The following is a 23,147-nucleotide window of genomic DNA, read 5'->3' as shown; positions in this document are numbered from 1 at the left end:
TGCAGTTCTGAAAATATGTTAGGTCCATTTGTTCAAGGATTCCTTTTAAGTCCACTATTTCTTTGTTGATTTTCTGCCTTGATGATCTGTCTAGTTCTGTCAGTGGAGTGTTTAAGTCTCCCACTATTATTAAGTCCCCCACTATTTATTTCATTTCTTAGTACTATTAATAGTAGTATTTGTTTTATGAATCTGAGAGCTCTGGTGTTAGGTGCGTATATATTTAGGATTACTTCTTGTTGAGTTGATCCCTTTATCATTATATGATGACCATCTTTGTCTTTTTTCCCTCTGTTGTTCATTTGACATCTGTTTTATCTGATATAAGAATAGCTACTCCTGTTTGCTTTTGGTTTTCATTTGTATGGAATGTTTTTTTTCATCCCTTTGCCTTGAGTCTGTGTGACTCTTTATGAGTTAAATGGGTTTCTTTGAGATAGCAGATATGTGGGTTGTGATTTTTTATACATTCTGTCAATCTGTATATTTTAAGTGGGGCATTTAGATCATTTACATTCCATGTCTTGTGTTGCTGTTTTATAAAAGCTGTGAATTTTTACTTTGGAGTGTTTTTACATTGGTATAACTGTTGTTTTCAGTGCTTGAGCATTTTTCAGCATTTCTTGCAGGGCAGGTGTAGTGGTGACAAATTACCTTAGTGTTTGCTTGTCTGGGAAAGATTTTATTTCTTCGTTTATGAAACTTAGTTTTTCAGGATATAAAATTCTTGGCTGACAGTTACTCTGTTTAAGAAGACTGAAGGTAGGACCCCAATCTCTTTTGGCTTGTAAGGTTTCTGCTGAGAAGTTTGCTGTTATTCTGATGGGTTTTCTTTTGTAAGTTACTTGATTATTTTGTCTAGCAGCCTGCAGGATTTTTTCCTTCACTCTGACTTTGGCCAGACTGATGACTATGTGCCTTAGTGATGTCCTGTCTGCATTGAAACTTCCAGGAGTTTGTTGACCTTCTTGTATCTGGAAGTCTAAATCTCTTGCAAGACTGGGGAAGTTTTCCTCTATCATTCCCTCAACTAGGTTTTCTGTGCTTTCTCCTTTTTCTTCTCTCTCAGGGATACCTATGATTCTTATTTTGGGCGTTTTACATAATCCCATATTTCTCAGAGATTTTCTTCATTTCTCTTGATTCTTTTTTCTTTATTTATGACTGACTGGGTTAATTTGAACCCGGTCTTCAAGCTCTGAAATTCTTTCTCTCCTTGGTTTAATCTGTTATTAAGACTTTCCGCTGTATTTTGAAATTCCCTAAATGACTGTTTCATTTTCTGAAGTTCTGTTTTTTTTTAATTCTCTCTCTCTTTAGTGAATTTTTCATTCATGTCCTGAATTATTTTTTGGCTTCTTTGTGTTGGTTTTCAACATTCACATCGATCCCACTGAGCTTACTTGCGATCCATATTTTGAATTCCATATCTGACAGTTCAAAAATTTCCTTTTGGTTGGAGTCCATTGCTGGATAGTTAGTGTGAACCTTTGTCAGAGTTCTTATGCTTGTTCCTTCTCATCTAGAACCTCTTTCCCTCCACTTAAAAAAGATAGCTTTGCAGTTCATTTGTTCTCCTGTGCTTGAAACTCTGCTGCTCAGTATAGAGAGGAATACACTGCCTTTCGGCTTGTACAGGCAGGTACCCACTGTAGCATTGCTGGCAGTTTGTGTCAGTTGGACCTCAGACCCCTGGGAGAGTGTTCAGGTGCCAATTGTGGTGGACTAAGGTAATTCCCAGATCTCAGGCGCCTGGATGGCATGCTTGAGTCCCGAGGGGACTGGACCGAGACTGGGCTGGCAGACTTGCCCTCAAGCCTTCCTGAGTTCAGGTACTGGGTATGAGATTGAAGGGCGGGGTGATATCCTGCTCTGGAAGAATGCTCATGCAGGAGAAGGGCAGATGCGCTGGAAGCCTGTGATAGGAGTGGTGGACCCCTCAATGAGATTAGCAGAGGCAGGTATCTGTGGGACTCACAAGCCGCTCACACCTCCCTCTCTCAGCAGTGACAGTGATCTCTGTCCTTTGGGGGCATGAAAGTGCCCAGATTGCCAGCTCCCACCCTGACTCAGCCGCAGCAGAGGTGGTGGGGGAGGTCAACCTGCTGTGTGCAGGGTTATCAGGTTGGCTGTGGACTGTGACTGAAAAAGTTCCAGCAGTGGAGGTGTGGTGCCAGGGACTTGCCTCCAGTGTGGGTAGGCTCCTCTCAGAAAAGACAGGTAACTCCAGGAGAGAACTGCTAGCCCCTCCCTCCTTCAGGCGAGGTGGTAGCTTTAGTCCTTGGGGAACATGAAAGTGCTTGCTGTGGCTTTTTAGAGGGAAAGGAGTGTGCGCCAAGCTCCCTGGAATCCATCTGGATGTGATAGGTGTTCTGTCAGGTGGGCATTTCCAAGTGCCCTGGCTTAAACTTCCCCTGTGGAACCTCTGCTGGACCCGAGTGGAAACAGCCACGGCCGCCTCAGCAGCAGTGGGAGGGGACAGGAGGGGGAGCAGAAGGCCCCAAATGGTTTGGAGCTGGTGCCCTGGTCCCCTTTGTCCTAAAGGGCCTTCTTGCATGCTACACTCTCCTCTCAGCTGGAAGCGGCCCACTCTTAATGCCCAAGGTCCAGGAGACCCACAGTTCCCCTGGAACCCACTGGTTTCCCAAGCCTCTTGTGGTCCAAGTGGGTGCTAGGGAGTGTTGGTTGTGGATCCAACAATGTAGAGACCTTGGGGCTGAGATTCCTGTGTTGGGACAGCTACAGAAACATTTCCTGTCCACGAAGGGAGGGAAATGAGCTGCACCCTCCATGCAGAACCTGTAGAGTACTACTGGGAGTGTACCCTGTTCCCCCCTGCAGGCCTAAAACTGGTTGTCCCATGGCTCATCCGCCCCAAAAGTTCATGCTTGGAAGCAGAGTCAGCTGTGTCTGCAGCATTGGGTGGTGGGAAGAGGGTAGGTTTCTATCTCCTTGTCCTTTCCCGGGCTGTCTAGCCTGAAGCTCCCAAAATGGTGCCCTGGGTCTATGGCCAGAGAGGGTGGGGCCCTTCTCAGGCAGACTGTACTGGCAGGAAACTATGGGGGATGCAGTTTGCTCAAGGCTTGGTCTCACAGCAGCCGGCTGTAGGTTGGTGGGCACCATGCCAGATGCATGATAGAACTCTTGGTTTCCTTGCACCTCCCCAGTCAGGCGGGGGCTGTAGCCCCATCAAGCCCAAACTCAGCCTGAAGGAAGGGTACCATGCAGTGTCAAACTTATGAAATGGTGCCTTGGACCTGCGAGTGAACCAGAAAGGCTGGGGCTGCACCTAGGCAGGCAGCATGGGTGAGACACTGTGGAAAATGCTGTCTGCTCATGTCTCAGTCTCAGCTGCAGCCCATCCCATAGCAGGGCAGTGGAGACCTTCCCAGGAGTACACGGGAATTCCTGGGCTCCTCTATCCCTCCTTGGAGCTGCACAGTGGCTGCATGCATGCATGCACGCCTGTGGTTCCGTGGTGTCTGATGGTGCCCAGCTCAAGCTATTTTAGGCTCAGATGCCTATAGAATTCCGGATGAGTTCCCTTTCTTGAATGATGTCTCTGTGCAGTCTCCAAGCAGCTCCCTATGTTAGGCCCATGACCTGCGTGGGTTGGGGGGTTCTCTTGTAGTCAAGATTGTAAATGTTTGTCTTAGAGAGTGGTGCCCTGGGGTCTTCTTTCTTACTGTTTCACTGCATCAAGGAGTTTCTCCTGGCTCTTAGCCAGTCACCAGCCAGGCAAGTTGCCCTGAACCTTCTCCTTACCCACTTTTGGTGCCTCCTGTCCACTTTCCTCATGAATCCTAGTGTTCTCTTCCAAATGATGTGTTTGAAATGTGAGAATCTCTTTACTATTCTGGTTCCTCTCCATGTATGTAGGAGACACAAACTACCTATGTCATCTTGATTCTCTCTCCTAAAATTTATGTTTAAGCTAAATAAATGGAATATATTATAATTCTGACAATAAGACCATTATACAGTTATGTCAGTCACTTTAAAAGTATAGTTTTTTAAATAGGTAGGAACTTTAAAGATTTTTATATGCTGTTATTATAATTCCAAATAAGTATGCTATTTAGTATTTCTTTTGTTCTTGAATTGAAATTGTAAATATAAATAGTTAATAATATGAAATAATTGCTATAATAAACTCATACAAGACTTGGGTAATTTTTGGGTTAAACATATTTAATTAGCAAGTTAAACAGAGAGTTGAGTGCACACTTCTAAAAATTTATTATTAGGTATTTGATTATGGGTAGTTGGGTAGACTAGTGTGTCCCCGTTGGACTTTGCCATTCAGCTTTCTATTCTTAGCATCTCTTACTTGGTATATAGTAGATGCTCATCAAATGTATGTTGAATGAACTAACACAGCATATTTGGGAATACCTGGGTCAAATGTTACAGTCATTTCTTATTTTATACAGAATAAGTATCTTTCTGGAAAATAGTCAGGAAGCAGATTGTATTTTATACTGACTTCCATGTGAATTTGATGTTCTTTTAGAAATATTTCCCTAAATGGATATAGTTGAAAATTTGTGAAAAGGAATGATGATTATCTGTTGTGTGTAACAGACACTGTACTTCTGGGAGTAGTCCTTCCTGCCTAGCAGAAGCTCTTTTCTTACCTTAGAAATTTGGAAGTGCTGGTTTAGGGATGTTTTGTCTTCTTTTTGGAACCTTAAGAATTTCCATTATGTCTTGGTTCTTACGTCTTTTAATTTTTAGGGTTTCACTTTAAAATTTTCAACTATTTGTATATGATTCCATTGAGAGCGTGTGTACATTTTGCTTAGCATGAATGAAAATCTACCCGCTTTGAGAATGGCCGGCAGTGATATGTAGCTCAGCTAGTGTATGGATCCAGCAGGCAGCTCCATTTCATTGGGACTTTGTTCTTTATGATCACTGGGTAAACACTTTATGGGAGGAATTTTATGTTGTAGTGGTATTCATGAATTGGATATCTCCATCTCAGATGTCAAGAGGTAATGCTCTTTGTAACATCCAGAACTTTGTTCTTTTCCTTTTATCTAGATATATAGAGTAGAGCAGAATAAACAGGGACAGGACAAGAACAGGTTTATAGCCACAGTGTTTTAGCACATGTTTGTAGGAGTCCTGCTAGCTAATGTTAGTTTTTTTTTTTTATCCTGAAAACTCTTAGGCTAGGGGAAAAAATAGGTGAGTGGGAATCTACCATTTTTATGAATGTCTGGTGTAAGTCAGGAACTATGCTAGGTTCATTATACTCATTATTTCATGTAATACTTAGAACAAGTCTATGAGGTAGGAATTATTCTCATTTTACAGTGAAGTTGAGGCCCAGAGAAGTTAACTACTTGCCCAAGTATCAAATAGAAGTACCAGAACTGCCGTTGAAACCTAGGTCTGTGTGATGCTGAAGCCTCTGTGCTTTCTGTCTTGCTGTTTTTACTGTCTTCTCACTGCTTCCAGTCTCTCATCCATCGGTGAGGGAGTGATCACTCGCTCTGTGCTAGGCATTTGAGCCATAAAGATGATGATCTCGTGACCCCTCCACTCTATCTGGGGAGGTATGTAAAACCCCAAAGCCTCTCTAATGTACTAATTGGTTTTATTTAAAATTCTATGTATAGAAGTTACTTAGAACAAAGAATATATAGAAGAGTAATTTTCAAAGTGTTAAAATGCTCATTTGAGAACTCTTATTGTAAGTGAATAAAGTTTGCTCTTTAATAACTTCATTCAATAGGGAGGTCTTTCTGTTGAAAAATGTGGATGTCCTCCATAAACCATAATTGCATATATGTAGCATAAATATTGTTGTTTTTTTTTTTTTTGCGGAAGTAAGGGCCTCTTTTGTTTAAATGGACTTGCTTTTGAACTGTGAAAATTTAGTCGTGATAGTTTATTGGTTCAGCTCTGGAGAAGCTGAGGCAAAGCTATTTTGCTCCAGCCTAAGCTATTTATATACCATCACTGAGAGCTCCTTTTTATATTATTGGTGTTATTATGTACTAAAAAAGGAGTGTTAAAAGAAAACTTAGGATTTTTTTTATTCTGTGCCCTTATTCACCACAATGATATTTTTAGAGGTTATTTCATCTAGCTATATCTCTTCAGAAAAGCATTATCTTTTTCACTGTAAGAGGCAGACAAGAACTCAGCTTGAAGCTATTCGTTCTCAAGCCTTCCTTTTTGAAGGGTGAAAGGATCAGAGAGAATGGAACTCTGTGTGTGCATTGAGCCTCTTTGCCCTTAGCCCTTTCCTGATCAACACACTTGCTTCATTGAGGGGAAAATAACCATGAATTTAACCTAAGAGGCCTTTAAGAAAAGGGGTTAAAATGTAAGAGCCTATTTCTTTGAATTTCTCTATGCAAAAAGAAAGATCAGTCTTGGAAGTTTATCCACACTTCTGTTTTGCTTCTGGACAAAACCATTATTCTGCTTAGCTTTCCCTTTAGAAAAGTGCTTTGCTGAATAGGGCTGACAGGTAATCATTTATTGTTGCAAATATCTGCTGAATTGGACAAGTGCAGAAGAGGAATCACAGCACTGTGGCTGCTCCAACGGCTGGAATTTGTGAGCTGAAGCTTGGAGGACAAACTAAGTTCTAAAAGAACATCAAACACATAACTTCAAACAGTATCCTTATAACAGGGCTAAGTTTGGAAACATTAGTAGATTTGCAGCCCTAAAAGTGGAGTTGTTGAATCTCCACAGAAGCGGCAGATTTCAGGTGCAGATATGGGGCTTCAACAGCTTGAGTTCAGTGCTTTTGCCTCTGAGGCAAGGCCTACCGGGTAGGCATGGATCCTTTCAGCTGGCCACAGTTATAGACAGCAGCATATCATATTTTATACTGTTTTCCTCAAATATGGACATTTGTGTGCTTGAATATTTACTTACAGTCTGTCATCCATCCATTCATGATTAATCCATCCATTCATGTTATCATTGAAATATTAGACTGTGTTTGCCTTTTGATTACTCATCTTGTGAGACATACTGTAATAATATGTGAAGTTCCATTTCATCTTATCCTATAACATGAAACAGTATGTTTCAAAAGACATAATTGTGTAAGATCTCTTCCTTTAAAATTAAGTGAATTAAGCACATCTTTGGATTCTGGGGAGGGATAGGCTAGATGTTGGGTTTCATGACTGCAAATCAGTTTGCAAAAGGCCATATGAAAGGTGATGCTTAATATGATTTAACTTCTCTTCCATTAACTTCTTGAACTATGGTGTAAAGTTTTGTATTTTTATTCTAGAAATATAGCTGACATTAGCATTCAGGTATACAGTTCAGTTTATCTCTAGTGAAAAGTCTTTTAGAATTAAGTTAAATACAGCACAAAGGACATAGAAAATCAATAATATTTCATTTCTTTTAAGTAAGATCTTTCTATATACATTTGCTTGGGTTGCCTATAAATTTTTTTTCTTTACAGAAGTATTTTATAATAAATGTCAGTTATAGATTTAACTGTAGCAAAAAATAGTGCAGGTTCTGTAGTACCTTTAATATATCAGGTAAAAAACTGCTTAGGTAAGTGTTAGTGTAGGATAGTGGTACAATCTCCTAAACGATATTTTTAAGATGTAGTGATAATAATAGGAGAGCATTTAGGACCTTAATATGTGGTATATTATAAAATTCAGCATATTGTGCTTTAAGATACTTAAAACTTCCTTGCTTATTGGTTTACCTATCATTGTTTTTTTTTTTTTTTTTCACAAGAGGGTCCAAGAGGTTTATTAGATAGCCCATGGCAAGATACAAAATGATTACCGACAATAACAACCACATTCTATCAGCCAAGTACCACTTAGCTCTATGAAACTATCCTGCAGGACATCTCTGGGCTCTCAGTTCCTAATGGGCTGCCTGAAGAAAGACACCCTAACACAAGGGGATTCCAGAGAGTGGCTTAGAAATCCCTGCTACTTTTAGCAACATGGGGAAGGGGTGGGAGGCATGAACCTCTGTACGACAATTTAAATTCCCAAATTGAGTAAGAGGGAAACTAATATGCAGGCAGGGCCCAAGGCCCCAGGTAAGCCTCCTGGGTCTGGGGCAGGGGGTGGGGGACAGGAGAGGCAAAATGGCAGGGACCTGACAGTGGGTTTCTCTCTTCTACTTCTTCCTCCCGCCTCTCTCCTTGAGGGCCAGGTGGATGGCCATATTTAGTAAGCCAGCAAGTTGGAATCCTTGATGAAGATGCCCTCATACTGCAGCTTCTGTTTCCCTGCAGGCATGCCAGTGGCTTCATGAATCTTCACCTTAATGACAGAGACCTGGTCTGTGAGCGGAAGGGTGAAGACCAACACCTGCCCATTCAGTTTCCATTCCGTCTTATCCTGCATGTTGGGCACCTTTATACAGAGTAGTGATACTATAAATATTTGCTGATGGATGTGAACTTGATTCAAAATGTTTTTCTTTTTTTATCTAATTACTCCCATGTTAGTGATAGGTGAAATTTAGTTACCTTGGTATTATCTTTGTAGTCTAAAAATATCTATCCTAATGTTAGCTGCAGTTGAAACTGAATTCTATTGACATTAGCAAGTGATTGATAGAACTGGTTAAAACTAATTTGTTATTAGAAATTGAACATTGGGCAAATCCAGTTTTTTAATAGCCATGTATGCATCAGTAAGTTTAAAAGCACCCTCTAGGGGTGTTACTAAGGAAACATTTCCTCTTTTTTCAGACATAGCTAACTCAAGTACAAATTAAATACTCATCAGGTTCCTCTTATTCTACAAATGTGACCATGTTAGTGTTTGATGTGGCAGCCAAACTAGGTAGAATGATATTTTAAATTGGTCTTCACCACTGAAATATGTAAATTGGAGAAAACTTTGCTTCATTAACACATGAAAATGTATGCTTAAAGGTAAATGAAGGATGGGTGTGGGCTTTTTTGTTGCTGTTGGGGGGAAATGTAGGGGTCTGTAAAAGACATTTCCTGGCTATCAGATTTGTTTCTGCTTATGAGATGTTGATGAATTGAGAGTAGGAGAGAATTAGAGAGACACAGTCAGGTTAAGACTTTGGATGAATAATATAGATGAAGAAAAGTTGGTATTTAATATCTAAGTGAAAATATGTGACTGCTTTTTCTTAGACAATGCAGAACATTTAAATTAGTGACCTAGTTGCCTTTTTTAATGACAAAAGAGAAAGGCTTATAATATGTAACAGTAACATTTATTGATAGCTTCATTAGATACGACAATTGTGGATATTAACTTTTTGAATATAAAAAGAATCCATGTATTTTAGTGATCCATCTAAGATTTCTTAATTGTAATACATTGAGAATTAATCTTATAAAATATCCTAAGATTTAAGAATGATTATTAGTTTAAAATTTTTAGGTCACAATATAATATATATGTACTGTGCTGAGAAGGGTAAAAATGTGGTCTTCAGTGGATTCATTAATAATTCATAAACCTGGTAGGAATTTTCCTTTTCTCTCAATCTTTAGCTAACAAAAAATGTAGTTAGTCATCTGTGTGCTTTAGACATGAAAAAGCTACTCTGGGACCCAGTGTAGGATCAGAGTATCTAAACTGTACCTTTGGGAGAAAACAGAAGCAGCTTTTGTGGCCTCTGAAGTTAAAGTGTCATTTCCTGCTGTCTCCACTTGGGTACTCTGTTAGCCCTTGGCTGAATTTATATGTTTTGACCACGGATGGAGGAGGTCAGTGCAAATGGGTCTGTTCTGCTACAGACATACTTGGGCAGATTTTCATTTTAGCTCTTTTTAAAGGCCTTATGAGGAGAAGAAAGTAAAATTGTAGTTCAAATAGTTGTCAACTTAATATGTATTTGTAACTTTGTTAAACTGCATTTATGTACATGTGACATTTTGTACCTGCAAAACATAGTTTTATTATATTTTCTACTATTGAATATACGTTATTTTTCAGAGTAGGACAATTTTTACTTTTAGTTGCTATGTTCTTTTTTTTTTAAAGAGATAGAGTCTTGCTGTGTTGTCCATGCTGGCCCTTCAACTCCTGGGCTCAAGTGATCCTCCCGCCTCAGGCTCCCAAGTAGTTGGAACTACAGGAGTTGCTATATTCTTCTAATTGAGATAAGGGAATTGTTAATTTTACCTTTGTGTGATTTAAAGGAAATACATTTTTTTTTTTTTCGAGACAGAATCTTGCTCTGTTCCCCAGGCTACAGTGCCATGGCATCAGCCTAGCTCACAGCAACTCAAACTCCTGGGCTCAAGTGATCCTTCTGCCTCAGCCTCCGGAGTAGCTGGGACTACAGGCATGTGCCACCATGTCCAGCTAATTTTTTTCTATGTATTTTTAGTTGTCCAGCTAATTTCTTTCTATTTCTTTAGTAGAGATGGGGTCTCGCTCTTGCTCAGGCTGGTCTCGAACTCCCAAGCTCAAACAATCCACCTGCCTCGACCTCCCGGAGTGCTAGGATTACAGGCGTGAGCCATCATGCCTGACCAGGAAATACATTTTAAACTACCTTTTAAGTACCTTGCATAACAAAGTCTGGCACATTTTTCTTAATGTTAGGGAAACAGTAGTGAAGCAGACAGTTCCTGTCTTCAAGGAATTTTTTCATCTTAGTAAGTAGTACTAGGCAATACTCATTTAAGCAAATAAATGAGATAATTTCAGATTGTGGTAAGGAACCAAAATAGCTATTGGTATTGGAAGGAGATTGGGAGTTGGGGGTGGGCAGAGTTGTAGAGTTACTTTAATAGGGAGGTAACAAAGGAAGGTCTTTATAGACTGTGACAAAAGGGGCCACTGAAGGAATGATCTGGGAAATGCAGGGAAAGCAGGCATAAAGATTTAGACACTAGAACAGCTGGAAAAGAGGCTAATGTGGCGGTGCTTAGTGAGTGGGGGAAATGACAGTCCTGGGTTGGGTATGTTGGCTGGGTCACATGAGGTGGGGCCTTGGAGATGAAGAATGTGGTTTTTTAATAGTTACAGGAGGAAGTCATCTGGGAGGTGCATGATCTGGTTTATGCTTTTGAAAGACTGCTCTGTCTTCTGAGTGTAGAATAGATTGTAGAGAGGTGAGAGAGTAGGCAGAGAAATCATTTAGGATCTGTCACTGTGTCCAGGGAAAAGGTTGATGGCTACTTGGAGTAGAATGGTAGCTCTGGAGATTCTGAGAAGAAGATGGGTTTGTGATAGATACTTAATAGCCATGTGGTTCTTTGCCTTTTCCAAATCCTGTGGTTTCGGATAGTTGTGGGAGCTTTCAATCTCACTGTATTGTGGTAAAGGAGAGAATTGCTCATAGGGCACATGGATGAGTTAATTTACAGTACAGACTTCGTACCAGTCAGATTTTGTCTTATTAAATGTGACAAGTTGCAGTAAATATTTTGATTTGTTTTAAATGTGACATTTTGTTGTTGCAGGAAATATTTTCATATTTGTCTAACCAACTAAAGAAGTTATCAGAGGCCTACAATGAGAGACTATTGCATACACCTCGTAATCCCATATCTTTAGGTAATTTTTTTTTTCTCAAAAAAAAAAAAAAAAAGAATTTTCATCCCTAGGAGGAAGCTAAAATTTTTAGAAAGAGAGAGAACTCTTTCTGGTTACAATAATAGTTCTAAATTCATTACAATATTAATTTGTAAATTGAAAAAGTTTAGATAGCCTTTAGAAATGCTTTAATGTATTTCTAATGTAAAAGCTGTAGAATGAAGGAATCTGAATCAATATTAAGTATTAAAATGAATACATGGAAAATCATACTTTGTCTTCTAACCAGAAGCAAGGACTCTCTATAAATAATTAAAACTTTCTCCAGTTAACTAACAAAACACCAACATATCAGAAATTAAAGCTTTTCTTATATTGTTTTTAATGCTATTGCTTATTTTCTTTAGCCTCTCCATATTCAAGAAATCTGTATTTATGGTAATTCCATTTGTTTGTATAAGGACTATGTATTTTTGTCATGTAGTGTAATGGCTACCAAAAACAAAAATGTGAATGTTGACTTTTACACACTTAACTTTGAAGCTTCATAATTATCCCTTTTAACTTGTGAATATATGTAATATGTTTCATATTTCACATTTATCTGTGGAAAGTAAGGAAAGTGAATCAATTGTAACTGAAACCTTTTCAGGAATGGGCTTCTATGGAAAACCATTTGGGCATCTATATGTTTAATATAATAAAAACCACCCCAATGAGTCAGTCCTTTTGCTCAATTATAATCTGTGTTATAGAAGGTGATGTTGTATGGTTTGAATCCCAATTCTGCTATGTACTAGTATCTAACCTCCTTTTCCCTGTGTATAAAATAGAAATAATGATCCCTCCCATGTAAAATTGTTAAAAGATTGGTTGAGATTACATTTGTAAAGTGTCTAGCATGATAAGTCAGTCCTCAGTAAATGGTAGCTAGTAGTAGTAGTATGTGTGGAATAGTTTACCCACACAACCTCAGAATGCTCATTTCCATTTCTCTATGCAGAAGTTGGTCTTACTTAGCCTTGTACATGTGCTGAAATGTATCTCACATTCGCATTTTACAAGTTCTTAAAACTTGGTTGAATTTGAATAAACAGCTACACTGATCATGTCATTGTTCCATCTCTGGAATGGTAATATAGAAATTCTGTTTCTCATTCTGAACATATTAATTTACATTAAAATATATTTGTCAGATATGCAAACAAATCCCTGCTGTAATTTATTAAGTGCATTAAAGCGAAATTGTGCCACTTGACAATGAATAAAAAGTAGTGTCTTCATCATTGTTTTTTGAGTCATTTTTGTGCTGATAAACCAAGACTTACTGGGATACTTTTTTCTTTTTCAGCTGTGACACTTAAGACACTAGATGAATACCATGACAAAGCTGTCACTCAACTTGGCTCAATGCTTTTTACCAGACAGGTTTCTGGAGCCAGGTAAGCATGTTTAAAAGAGACTTGCGTTTATTTGGCTTTTCAAAGCTAACTCTAATAAAGTACCTTTCCTCAACAATAGTCCCCCAGGTATATGCCGAACTATACTGTTCATCATGGAGTAAAAGGGAAAGAATCTGTAAAGCTATCATATGCCCACCTGTGGACTGCGTATGCTTGAAATAGTCACAGAAAGATACGAATTTTGTTTGTTTTAATAGACATACAAAGTTTTATTACCTCTCTGTAAAGATTTTGGTCTTTATTTCCTTTGTTAGATGATCTTCAGTGATATCACATTATGGTATTAGAAATAAGTCATCTTCATTACAAAATTCAAGTGAAAATGTTAAGGAAAAGCCCGCTTCCTAAAATAAAAGGTTATACAATTCTTGCCTAAGTACTGCCTCAGAAAAGTGTACTTTTCCCTCTTTAGTGTATGTGGCATGAAAATGAATCTCATTTTTCATTTTAGATTTGATGAGGTCAGAGCAAAATAACTGGAAAAGAAATATCTTACTCTAAATACTTTTCTTTTTTCTTTTCTCCTTTCCTTTCCTTTCCTTTCCTTTTCCTTTTCCTTTTCCTTTTCCTTTTCCTTTTCCTTTTCCTTTTCCTTTTCCTTTTCCTTTTCCTTTTCCTCTCCTCTCCTCTCCTCTCCTCTCCTCTCCTCTCCTCTCCTTTCCTTTCTTCTCCTTTCCTTTCTCCTTTCCTTTCTCCTTTCCTTTCTCCTTTCCTTTCCTTTCCTTTCCTCTCCTTTCTCCTCTCCTTTCCTTTCCTTTCCTTTCCCCTCCCTTCTTCCCTTCCCTTCTCCCCTTCTCCTCTCCCCTCCCCTTCTCCCCTTCTCCTCTCCCTTCCCCTTCTCCCCTCCCTTGCCCTCCCCTCCCCTCTTCCCTTTTCCCCTCTCTTCCCCTTCCCTCCCCTTTCTTTCCTTCTTCTTTTTTTTCTTTCCCAGAGATAGGGTCTCACTCTGTTGCCCAGGCTGAAGTTCCAGTAGTGCAATCATAGCTTACTATAACCTCAAACTCCTGGACTCAAGTGATCCTCCTACCTCAGCCTCCCAAGTAGCTGGGGCTACAGGCATACCGCCTTGCCTGGCTAATTTTTTTCATTTTTTTTTTTGTTTTAGAGATGAGGTCTTGCTATTTTGCCCAGGCTGGTCTCTGACTCCTGGCCTCAAGTGATCCTCCTACCTTGACCTCCCAACGTCCTGGGGTTATAGGAGTGAGCCACCTTGCTTGGCCTCTAAATACGTTTCTTTACATGCTTCTATATAAGGACAACTTTTTAAAAGAAAAGTCTTAGGTTAATTCACTTTTTACCTTGATGAATTCCTATCTGTATAAAGTATAGTTTTGACACTTCTAAAATGGTTTTATTGATCTTGCTTTTAGTGTTGCCACTATTTGTCTTTATGTTTAGGTTGAGCTTACTTGACTTAAAAAAAAAGTAAAAACTAGAAGTCTGCTTATATCTAAGTATGCCAGTAAAATCAACCTTAAATAATGCATGTGCCATTGCTGAATGCTGACCACACCCTACTGTAAGCAGTTACATGATTTCTTCTGATCTTTGCCTTAAAATCTTCTGTTGCGCAGCACTGATTAGATAGTTGGAATATTAGTTTTTTGATTATTTGAGGTGACACATGACAACCAAAGTGGTTTGACTTGCAAATTTCAATGTGTCAGTAAGTGTATGTATATGAAGTCAGATTCCAGATTTAGCACAAAAACAAATAATTTTCTTTTTACCTTTTTGAAAAAAATGTAAAGGTGCTTGAGATTCCTAAGCTTGTAGCTCTTTCATAGAAGGTAAGTAAGTGGTAATCACCAGGCGGGACTTTTCTTTATAAAGTGGCAGTGTATTATATAATTTCGTTTTAGAGCTGACACTGTCTGTTTCTATAGGCCATGATTTATGTCTGCTTTTAAACTTCTTAGTAAGTAGATGTAATCTTGGTAACACATATCTTTTGTTTATGGGTGACGTTCTGTTAACATCACCAGACATATTAAATTGGTAAATCTTTCCCCTTTCAGGGTTGTGCCTCTTGGGTCTGTGCAAACTATGAGTGGCTACACTTTCAGAGGCTTTATGTCACATACAAATAATTACCCCTGTGCTTACCTCAATGCTGCTTCAACCATCGGAATGAAGATGCAGGATGTGGACTTGTTCATAAAGAGACTTGACAAGTGTTTAAAGACAGTAAGAAAAGTACAAAATAAAGATAGTGATGTATCTGGAGTTGACAATTATGACAAAACTGAAGATGTGGATATTGAAGAAATGGCTTTAAAACTAGATAATGTACTTCTTGACACATAAGGATGCTTCTTCATGACATGTGAAGGGTTTCTTCTTGATCGTTTGAAAGAAATGATGAGGCTATAGTATAATCAAGCAGTTTTTAAAATTGTGTGGTGAATATTTAGTCAAGGAATAGACCATGGTCTGACCTAGCCATTGATGATTGTTATATTTTTTATTCTTAGACTGCCTCAATCCTCATGATCCTTAACTGGTTATAATATACAATTGGCATTTTTCTAATTGTTAGAATATTTGTCAATTAAGCATCATGATTCAGATAATTCTTACTATTAAATAATGTAATGACAATAAAATTACCTCTAATTCTCTTGGAAATGTAGAGTGCTTCCTCCTAACCATTCTCTACCATTCACAAATTATTTATATTTCTGATTACACAGAATTTAGAAAGATCTCTAATGCTACTAATTACTAGATGTTTGTTGAGGTAAGTGCAGTATGCCTGTGAAATGGACATTCCCCAGGGAAGCAGAGTGTAAGTGTAAATTTTAGTTTTGACCCCAAAGCAGTGGTTCTCAACTGGGGATGACTTGCTTGTATCTAAACAGCATCTGGAGCCTTTTATTTTATGTTTTTTTGGAGACAAGGTTTCACTTTTTCGCCCAGGGTAGAGTGCAGTGGCATCATCATAGCTCACTGTAACCTCACACTTCTGGGCTCAAGTGATCCTCCTGCCTCAGGCTTCCAAGTAGCTGGGACTATAAGTGTGCACCACTGCCCCCGACTAATTTTTCTATTTTTTTGTAGAGATGGGGTTTCACTGTCACTCAGATTCTGGAGCCATTTTCATTGTCACAACCGGTGGGATGCTATTGATGTCTAGAAGGTAGAAGCCAGGAGTGCTGCTCAACATCCTATGATGCACAAGATAACCTCCCACAACAAAGAATTATCCAGCCCCAAATGTCAGTAATGCTAAGGCTGAGACACATGGCTTTAAAGGGAATGAATGCCTTGAATAAAGAGAAATTTTTCATAGCAACTTTAATTATTCAGTAGTACTTCAAAGAGGATAGCTTTATAAATATTACCAAACTATGGTATGTAGACAATCTTAAGTGATAACCAGGGTCACCAGTTCTAAATATGTCATTATAAATTGTTTCATACGGCACTTGCGCAGTTTTCCACTTGGGCAAGTGAAAACTTTATTCTACTTTTTTTGTTTTAAGCAGCCCTTGTATATTGGTTAATTTGTTCAAGTGCTGTGCACAGTCAAGATGGGCTAACATGGATATTTTTGTGCATATTTTTGCTAGGAAGGTGAAAAATGATTGTAGTATGATAAACAGGCATAGTCCTTCCTCCCTGCCTGTATACTCATTTTATGAGTCTGAAATTCTAGACTCACTGGCTCTAAGAATTATTTTTGTTGTTTATTTTAAGATAGACTGATGTCTCATAGCCTGAGGAGTTGGTGAAGCTTCTGAATACACCACCATGCCAAAACCATGTTTTTCAAAACCCGCCTTGTGGATCATTATTCCTAATAGACACTCACGTGGGGAAAAGGGTTTGTGGACAAATAATTTTGGGAACTGCTTTTGCAAACCTGCCTATTGGAATATTAAAGGCTATAAGAATTCCTTCAGTAAATAACCCAATTTGAATATTTCCTTATCTAAAGAGGAACTCATTTTTTAATTGAAATATTTATTAATGACCCATTGAATATACTTTCAAAAACACTACAGTAGAGAATGCTGTGTTGATTTCCAGATTATATTTTTCTCATTGATCTGGCAGTGTAAACCATGAGAAAGGGTTTCTCTGGTATTTTGGTGGCATTATACATTGTCCCAGACTGTTGTAAACATGAGCCCAGACACATACTACTTCCTTTAATGGGTAAGTTAGAATACTTTGATCATTGGCTGGACGACCTTGGAAATCAAGACTATGTTGAGATAAAGTATATAATTATAAATATCATAAAGTTTATTTTAAATGTGTTTATTTTATCTTTGGAGTTCAAACATTTAAAAAAATTTAAATAGCTATAAGTAGTCATTTCAAAGAAGTAAATTTTGGATTAAAAAGTTGTGTAATTTTTTAATGTGAATTTGGGACTGAATTGCAGAACCAGTAAAGCTGAAGAGTTGCAACAGAACCTCTAGAGTCTAAGAAAGGGAATGAAATGATGTTGCAAATGTAAATGCTGGCAGTGCAGCTTGCTATACATATAGTAGCCAAAATTGTTTTACAGAACAAGTGATCTATATTGTCGTGATCATCATTTAGCCTAAGAAAGGCCAGAGCCGAGAGACTAGCAAATGTTTTCTCATCTGCAGTGTATCAGCAGTTCTTGGGCTTCAGCTGCTGAATAGATAATAATTCTAATTGAAGATAAATTACATGAACCCACATGTGAATGATAGATATGTTACAACATTTCGTTCCTGATGCATAAAATCAGCTGCAGTTTTTATTATTAACCCTTTCTTTTTCAGTGGTTTTAGAATTCTGGCTCTATTCCTGCTTGCTTAAAGTTTGACCCTGAAGTCATAAAATTCACAGGAGTTTTTGGAGGGATGTTGTAGGTTCTGTATATTTAGGCTTTCCTTTGCCCCCAACCCCGTGTCATTTTTACTCACTCTCTCCCATTTCTGCATAAAATTATTTATTATCAGTTGCTAGTACTGATTGGTAAGACTCATAATTGACCTTTGTTATCTTTGAGCTGTGACAGGGGCAATGGATGGTGCATTTCCAATTATTGCCTAAGATGACCTCTTCTATCTTTATAATCCCTTGTTAAGACAGACTATCCTGGTAAAATTTGGAGTTTGGTTTTTAAGTCAATGGGCTCTGGCAGTCTGCCTAGGAAAGTAAATTGAATAACACAAAATATTCTTTTGATCACTACACAGTGTGTTACCTATAGACATGGCAGAGAAAAGTATTTTAAATCAAACTCTAAATTTGGCTCTTAGGTCCTCTGCTGTTGAATTCTCTATCAGGGAATGATATGTGATACCAGCCTTAGGAACCCGGTATCCAACTATAAATCTTTCTATTTAGCTTTTTGTATTAGTTGAATGAAGTTATAGAGTGTGAATTATTGAATACAGTTCTGTTCAGCCAATAGGTACTTAATATACAGAATGGGAAATTTAAATATAAATTAAATTTTTTCTAATATTATGACCCAGCACATAACTCTACTTTGTTTTTATTTGTTTAGCCACCTCATAATAAGAACTGTCATTGAGGCATGAGCTACAGAATGTGTTTTTATTTTAGACTACAGCTTCCATAGACTTTAGTAAAATTTAAATTCAAGGTAATTTTTTATTGGTGATAATATTTTAATATTGAATTAGTAGCTCATCCTGAGAATTAAATTTTATTGTCCTTTCATAGAGGAAAATAACCAACAGTTGAATACAACATCAACAAAACTCTGATGAGTCTCATTCATGTTATGCTCAGAGGAATTTTTTGTAATACTTACACATTTGGTGCATATAAAAGTTGGGTTTTCTTTTCCCACTTTATGAGACATACTAATTTCTGCTAAGCCCTTAAATGGTTTTGTTATGTTTTGCATTTACAAGACCAACCTTATTTTGAAAAAAACTGAAAAAAATTCAGTTTTCCTCACATAGAAGTTTGGCCATTTCAGAAGTTTCATAACCTCTGAATAATTTGATAACGATTGAATATGATGTTAACAGTAAAAAAAAAAGTTTCTATAAACAGTTTTTTTCTTTGTCTGTCACGTATTGGTTCTATGTCTCTTACGGCCAATCTTAGTAAACTGGTCTATCATCCACTGCATCCTTTTGTGCCTTACTTTTTACTTTCATTTTGCCATTGCGGTATGTACACATATAATATGGTAAGTTTAAGGAAAATGAATATATCTTTATAATTTCCCATCTGATATTCTGCAGCTTAAGCTAAAGGCCTTGGGCAAAATCTGGAAATGTTTATACTGTTTTGCTTTTATCAGGCGGTGTCAAAGAAAGGCTATGTTTAACTGTATAATTGTTGGAGATTTTAGCCATGAGAATATGAAGCTGATGTTAGCCTCATATACAAACTCTCATTGTATGTTTTACCAGAAGGAAAAGATGTTTCCAGAAATATTTTTGGTGTAGACTCTTTAAAAATAAAAATGAATTGTATAATTTATTACATGAAATAAATTCTTAATAAATTATTCACAGAATATTATATTATTTTACTTAATCATTACTGTAGACAAAATCCAAAAGTACAAATAACTGACATTAAATTACTTGCCTGTTTTTTGATTCAGGCATCAGTATCAACTTGCCCAGAAATCAGCAAGAAAAGTCATACCTATAATGAAAGAGGAAAGAGATGGCATTCCAGCAACCATTTTGCAAAGGATCTATTGACTATAGAATGTTGGGCACTTAGAATTATAGAATCTTTTCTAAAAGAAATATAATTTTTTATTTGAAAGTAAATAGGTTAGTATAACTTGCTTCTTCAGATTTCACTTCTAAATTGTGCTATTTGAATTTTGCAGGTAGTTATCTTTGATTTGGAATTATATCTCTGGATTGGTACTTATTAACCATATGAGCTTACATATTTAACCTCTGTGAATCTCAGTGTCATCATACGTAAAATGGATACAACCTTACGAGAGTGAGGATTAAATGAGATAATATATGATAAAGTGATTAACTCAGTGCCTGCACATAGCATTTACTGTTAATAACTGCTATGAGGCTTTTCAGAAAGCTATACTGTACTAAGTTGTACTAGATTTAAAATAAAATATATTCATTATTATTTTATTTAGTTTAGTATTTTTTTTTGAGGGCGAGTCATCAGTTTTGTCCATTCTGCAGTAGAAATTAATTTAAAAAGTATATAATTAATCTTAGATGACCATCTTTTTATATTTTCAGGGTTTTTCTATTTGGCTTTTATGAGTTTCCTTTTGTTTTGCATTTATATTTGAGAATATATTTTTAAAAAAACACTTTTAAAGTGTATTAACTATTTTATGCACCTGAAATTTCAGATCTCAACCCAGGAGAGATGTATAGAAAATGTTTGTGTCACAGTGATTTCCACATCAATTGTATTATCTGACCAAGGTTTTTGGTTAGTCAGCAGACCTGCAGGCATAGCAGTTGTTCGGTATATTTAGCCCTATTGTTATATGACTTTAGAGTAGAATGGCTGATTGTAGCTACCAAATTTCTATCTTTAGCAGACCTCTTTTCTGAATCCCACACTCACATGCAACTGCCTGATGGACATCTCCTGGATGTCTGAGAGACATCTCAATCTCCACATGCCAAAGGTGATCCTTTGATCTTCTCCCTCCCCCAAATCTGTTCATGCACAGCCTTCCCACCTCAGTGGCTCACACCCTTGTTCTTTCAGTTGTTTAGGCCAAAAACCTTGACTCTTCTCTCTCACATCCTACATCTAATCTATCAAGAGATCATATTGTATCTACCTTAAAAATTAATCTAGAATCAAACTGTTTCCCACCTGCTCTGTAACCAACCGGGTCTGAACTACCAATGTTTCTTGTCTATTATTATAGTACCCCTCTTCCCCTCCCACCACCAATAAAAAAAAGGTCTTCCTTGTTCTACCCATGCCCTTTCACAGTCTGTTCTCAGTACAGCAGGCAGAGTGATCCTTTGGAAACATAGATCCTGTCCCTTCCTTCTCAAACTCTTGCAGTATTTCCCGTATCAGTCAGAGTGTAAGCCCAAGGCCTTGCTGTGTCCCCAGAGCCCTACAGCACTGGCCATCCCAGCCCCACCCCCTTTATCTTTTTGACCCTTCTCTACTCTCCATCCTTGCACACTTTGCCTTAGAGCCTTGGCTTGAGCTATTATTTCCCTTGCCTGGAACCATCTCTTAACTCAGATGCTTGGCTAACTCACTCATTTCCTTCTTACTTTTTATGAAATTTATTCCTTTTTAGTGAGATCTACCCTGACTACCCTTTTTAATACTGTAACTGTCTGCCCTACCTTAACATTGTCTAAAAATTGTCTAAAAATTCAGGATGGGGCCTCAATTTTAGTGTACATAAGGATCACCTGGAGTTAAAATGCCGATTCAGATTCAGTAGGTCTGGGGTGGGTCTGGCATTTCTGTCAGATCCTTCTAGTACTGTTAGCCCATGGACCACACCGAGAGGTAAAGGACCAACATGCTATATAATTTACGTATTTATTATGTCCTGTTGTTTGTCTCTTCCCCTTTGGCTAGAACATAAGCTCCACCAAAGCAGAATCTTTGTTTTGTTCACTCAGGTATCCCAAGCACCTAAATAGCAACTGGCACATGACAGACACTCAAATATTTGTGGTATGAATGATTCAGTAGGTATTATTAAATATTTATATATTATAACTATGTATGAAATCCCATCATGTCTGATTGAAACTGTTCAGTGGTTTTCCATTTCTCTTAGAATAGAATTCAAAAAATTTTACTTGGGTACTTGGGGTGACAGACACAAAAAGGTACTGCTCAGATCTCGCAAGAAAAGACTTGCTACCCATCTGCAAGGAGTGTGCTTAGCTCACAGCCTCCCTGCTGTTAGCTCCTTCAAGGTTAGCTCAAGCCTGTCTTTGAGCCAAAGTTCTGCCCTTTGGCCAATTTCTGAGCAAGGCCCAGGTACAAGGGGCTGGCCATTTCCACCCAGTGCAGGTTTAGAGCCTCCTGCTGGGCTGGCAGACACTTTTGTTAGGTCTGCCTCACAGTCTGATGGCTCCCCCTGCCCTGGCCTGCTTCCCCCACCCCCTTTCTTTTATGGGTGTTACTCCCCAATAACCTTTTGCTCTCTTGCCTTTTCAGTATCTGTTTCTCAGAGAATGCAACCTGCAAGGCCTGTGGCCTACAAAGTGACCAACACTCCCCTGCCCACCTTTCTCTTCTTCTCCTACCTCTCTTCTCCCTAAACACACGTGCCAAACCCCAGATTGCACCCGTTTAGCACTATTCCAATAACACTGATCTGCAGTGTAGTTCACTAGCCTAATGAATCTTTTTTTTTTTTTGAGACAAAGTCTCACTCTGTTGCCCAGGCTAGAGTGTTGTGGCGTCAGCCTAGCTCACAGCAACCTCAAACTCCTGGGCTCAAGCAATCCTCCTGCCTCAGCCTCCCGAATAGCTGGGACTACAGGCATGCGCCACCATGCCTGGCTAATTTTTCTATATATATTTTTAGCTGTCCATATAATTTCTTTCTATTTTTAGTAGAGACGGGGTCTTGCTCTTGCTCAGGCTAGTCTCAAACTCCTGAGCGCAAACAATCTGCCTGCCTCGGCCTTTGAGAGTGCTAGGATTACAGGCGTGAGCCACCGCGCCCGACCCCTAATGAATCTTTCATTTATTGGCCATCATAGATTATGACCTTGTTTTAGTCTGATATTATTTTTTAGCTATTTCATGATTTAAAATACTAATTACTGTTTTTAAGAATGAATGGGTCAAGACTTAATGACTTAGCACATCTTTGCTAAATGGTCTGTATGCTATGAGAGAAGTTAGTCATCCAGTGACCAACCTTCAGCCAACTACAGTGACCACAAAGTAAGAGGCCAGTTTTCAACTCTGGCTCTGCCACTTAGTGGCAGAGTGATCTTGTACAAGTTACTTTTGACTCATCTGTAAGATGGGGATAATATCTCACAGGATTGAAATAAAGATCAAATGAAATTATGTGTGTAAAGTACTTAGCAATGAGTCTCACATGTAGCAAGTGGTCTGATAGTAGCTGTTATTAAATGGTGGTTAACAAAAAAAAAAAAAGATTTTCAAATTTTCAATAAAATAGCACCAAAACAGTCTTTATAAATTAAAGTAGCTTTGTGTGTTGGCCTGGTCTTTTTTTTTTTTTTTTTTTTTTTTTGAGGCGGAG

The 23,147-nt window shown here is 38.1% G+C and overlaps 1 protein-coding gene across 1 annotated transcript in view; it reads left to right on the top strand.

Moving 5' to 3' along the window:
- SEPSECS (Sep (O-phosphoserine) tRNA:Sec (selenocysteine) tRNA synthase) overlaps positions 1 to 15,586 on the top strand; it is a 40,319-nt gene extending 24,733 nt beyond the window's left edge. Inside the window, exons 9-11 of the mRNA XM_045550464.1 lie at positions 11,423 to 11,516; positions 12,847 to 12,937; positions 14,977 to 15,586. Of these exons, the coding sequence (XP_045406420.1) occupies positions 11,423 to 11,516; positions 12,847 to 12,937; positions 14,977 to 15,265 (474 nt within the window). The 3' untranslated portion in view covers positions 15,266 to 15,586. The remainder of the gene's footprint in view (positions 1 to 11,422; positions 11,517 to 12,846; positions 12,938 to 14,976) is intronic.
- The last annotated feature ends 7,561 nt before the right edge of the window (positions 15,587 to 23,147 follow it).

Source organism: Lemur catta, chromosome 4 (assembly GCF_020740605.2).
Source record: "Lemur catta isolate mLemCat1 chromosome 4, mLemCat1.pri, whole genome shotgun sequence".
In the NCBI taxonomy this organism is placed as follows: domain Eukaryota; kingdom Metazoa; phylum Chordata; class Mammalia; order Primates; family Lemuridae; genus Lemur; species Lemur catta.
This window is presented reverse-complemented; position numbering and strand designations above follow the sequence as displayed.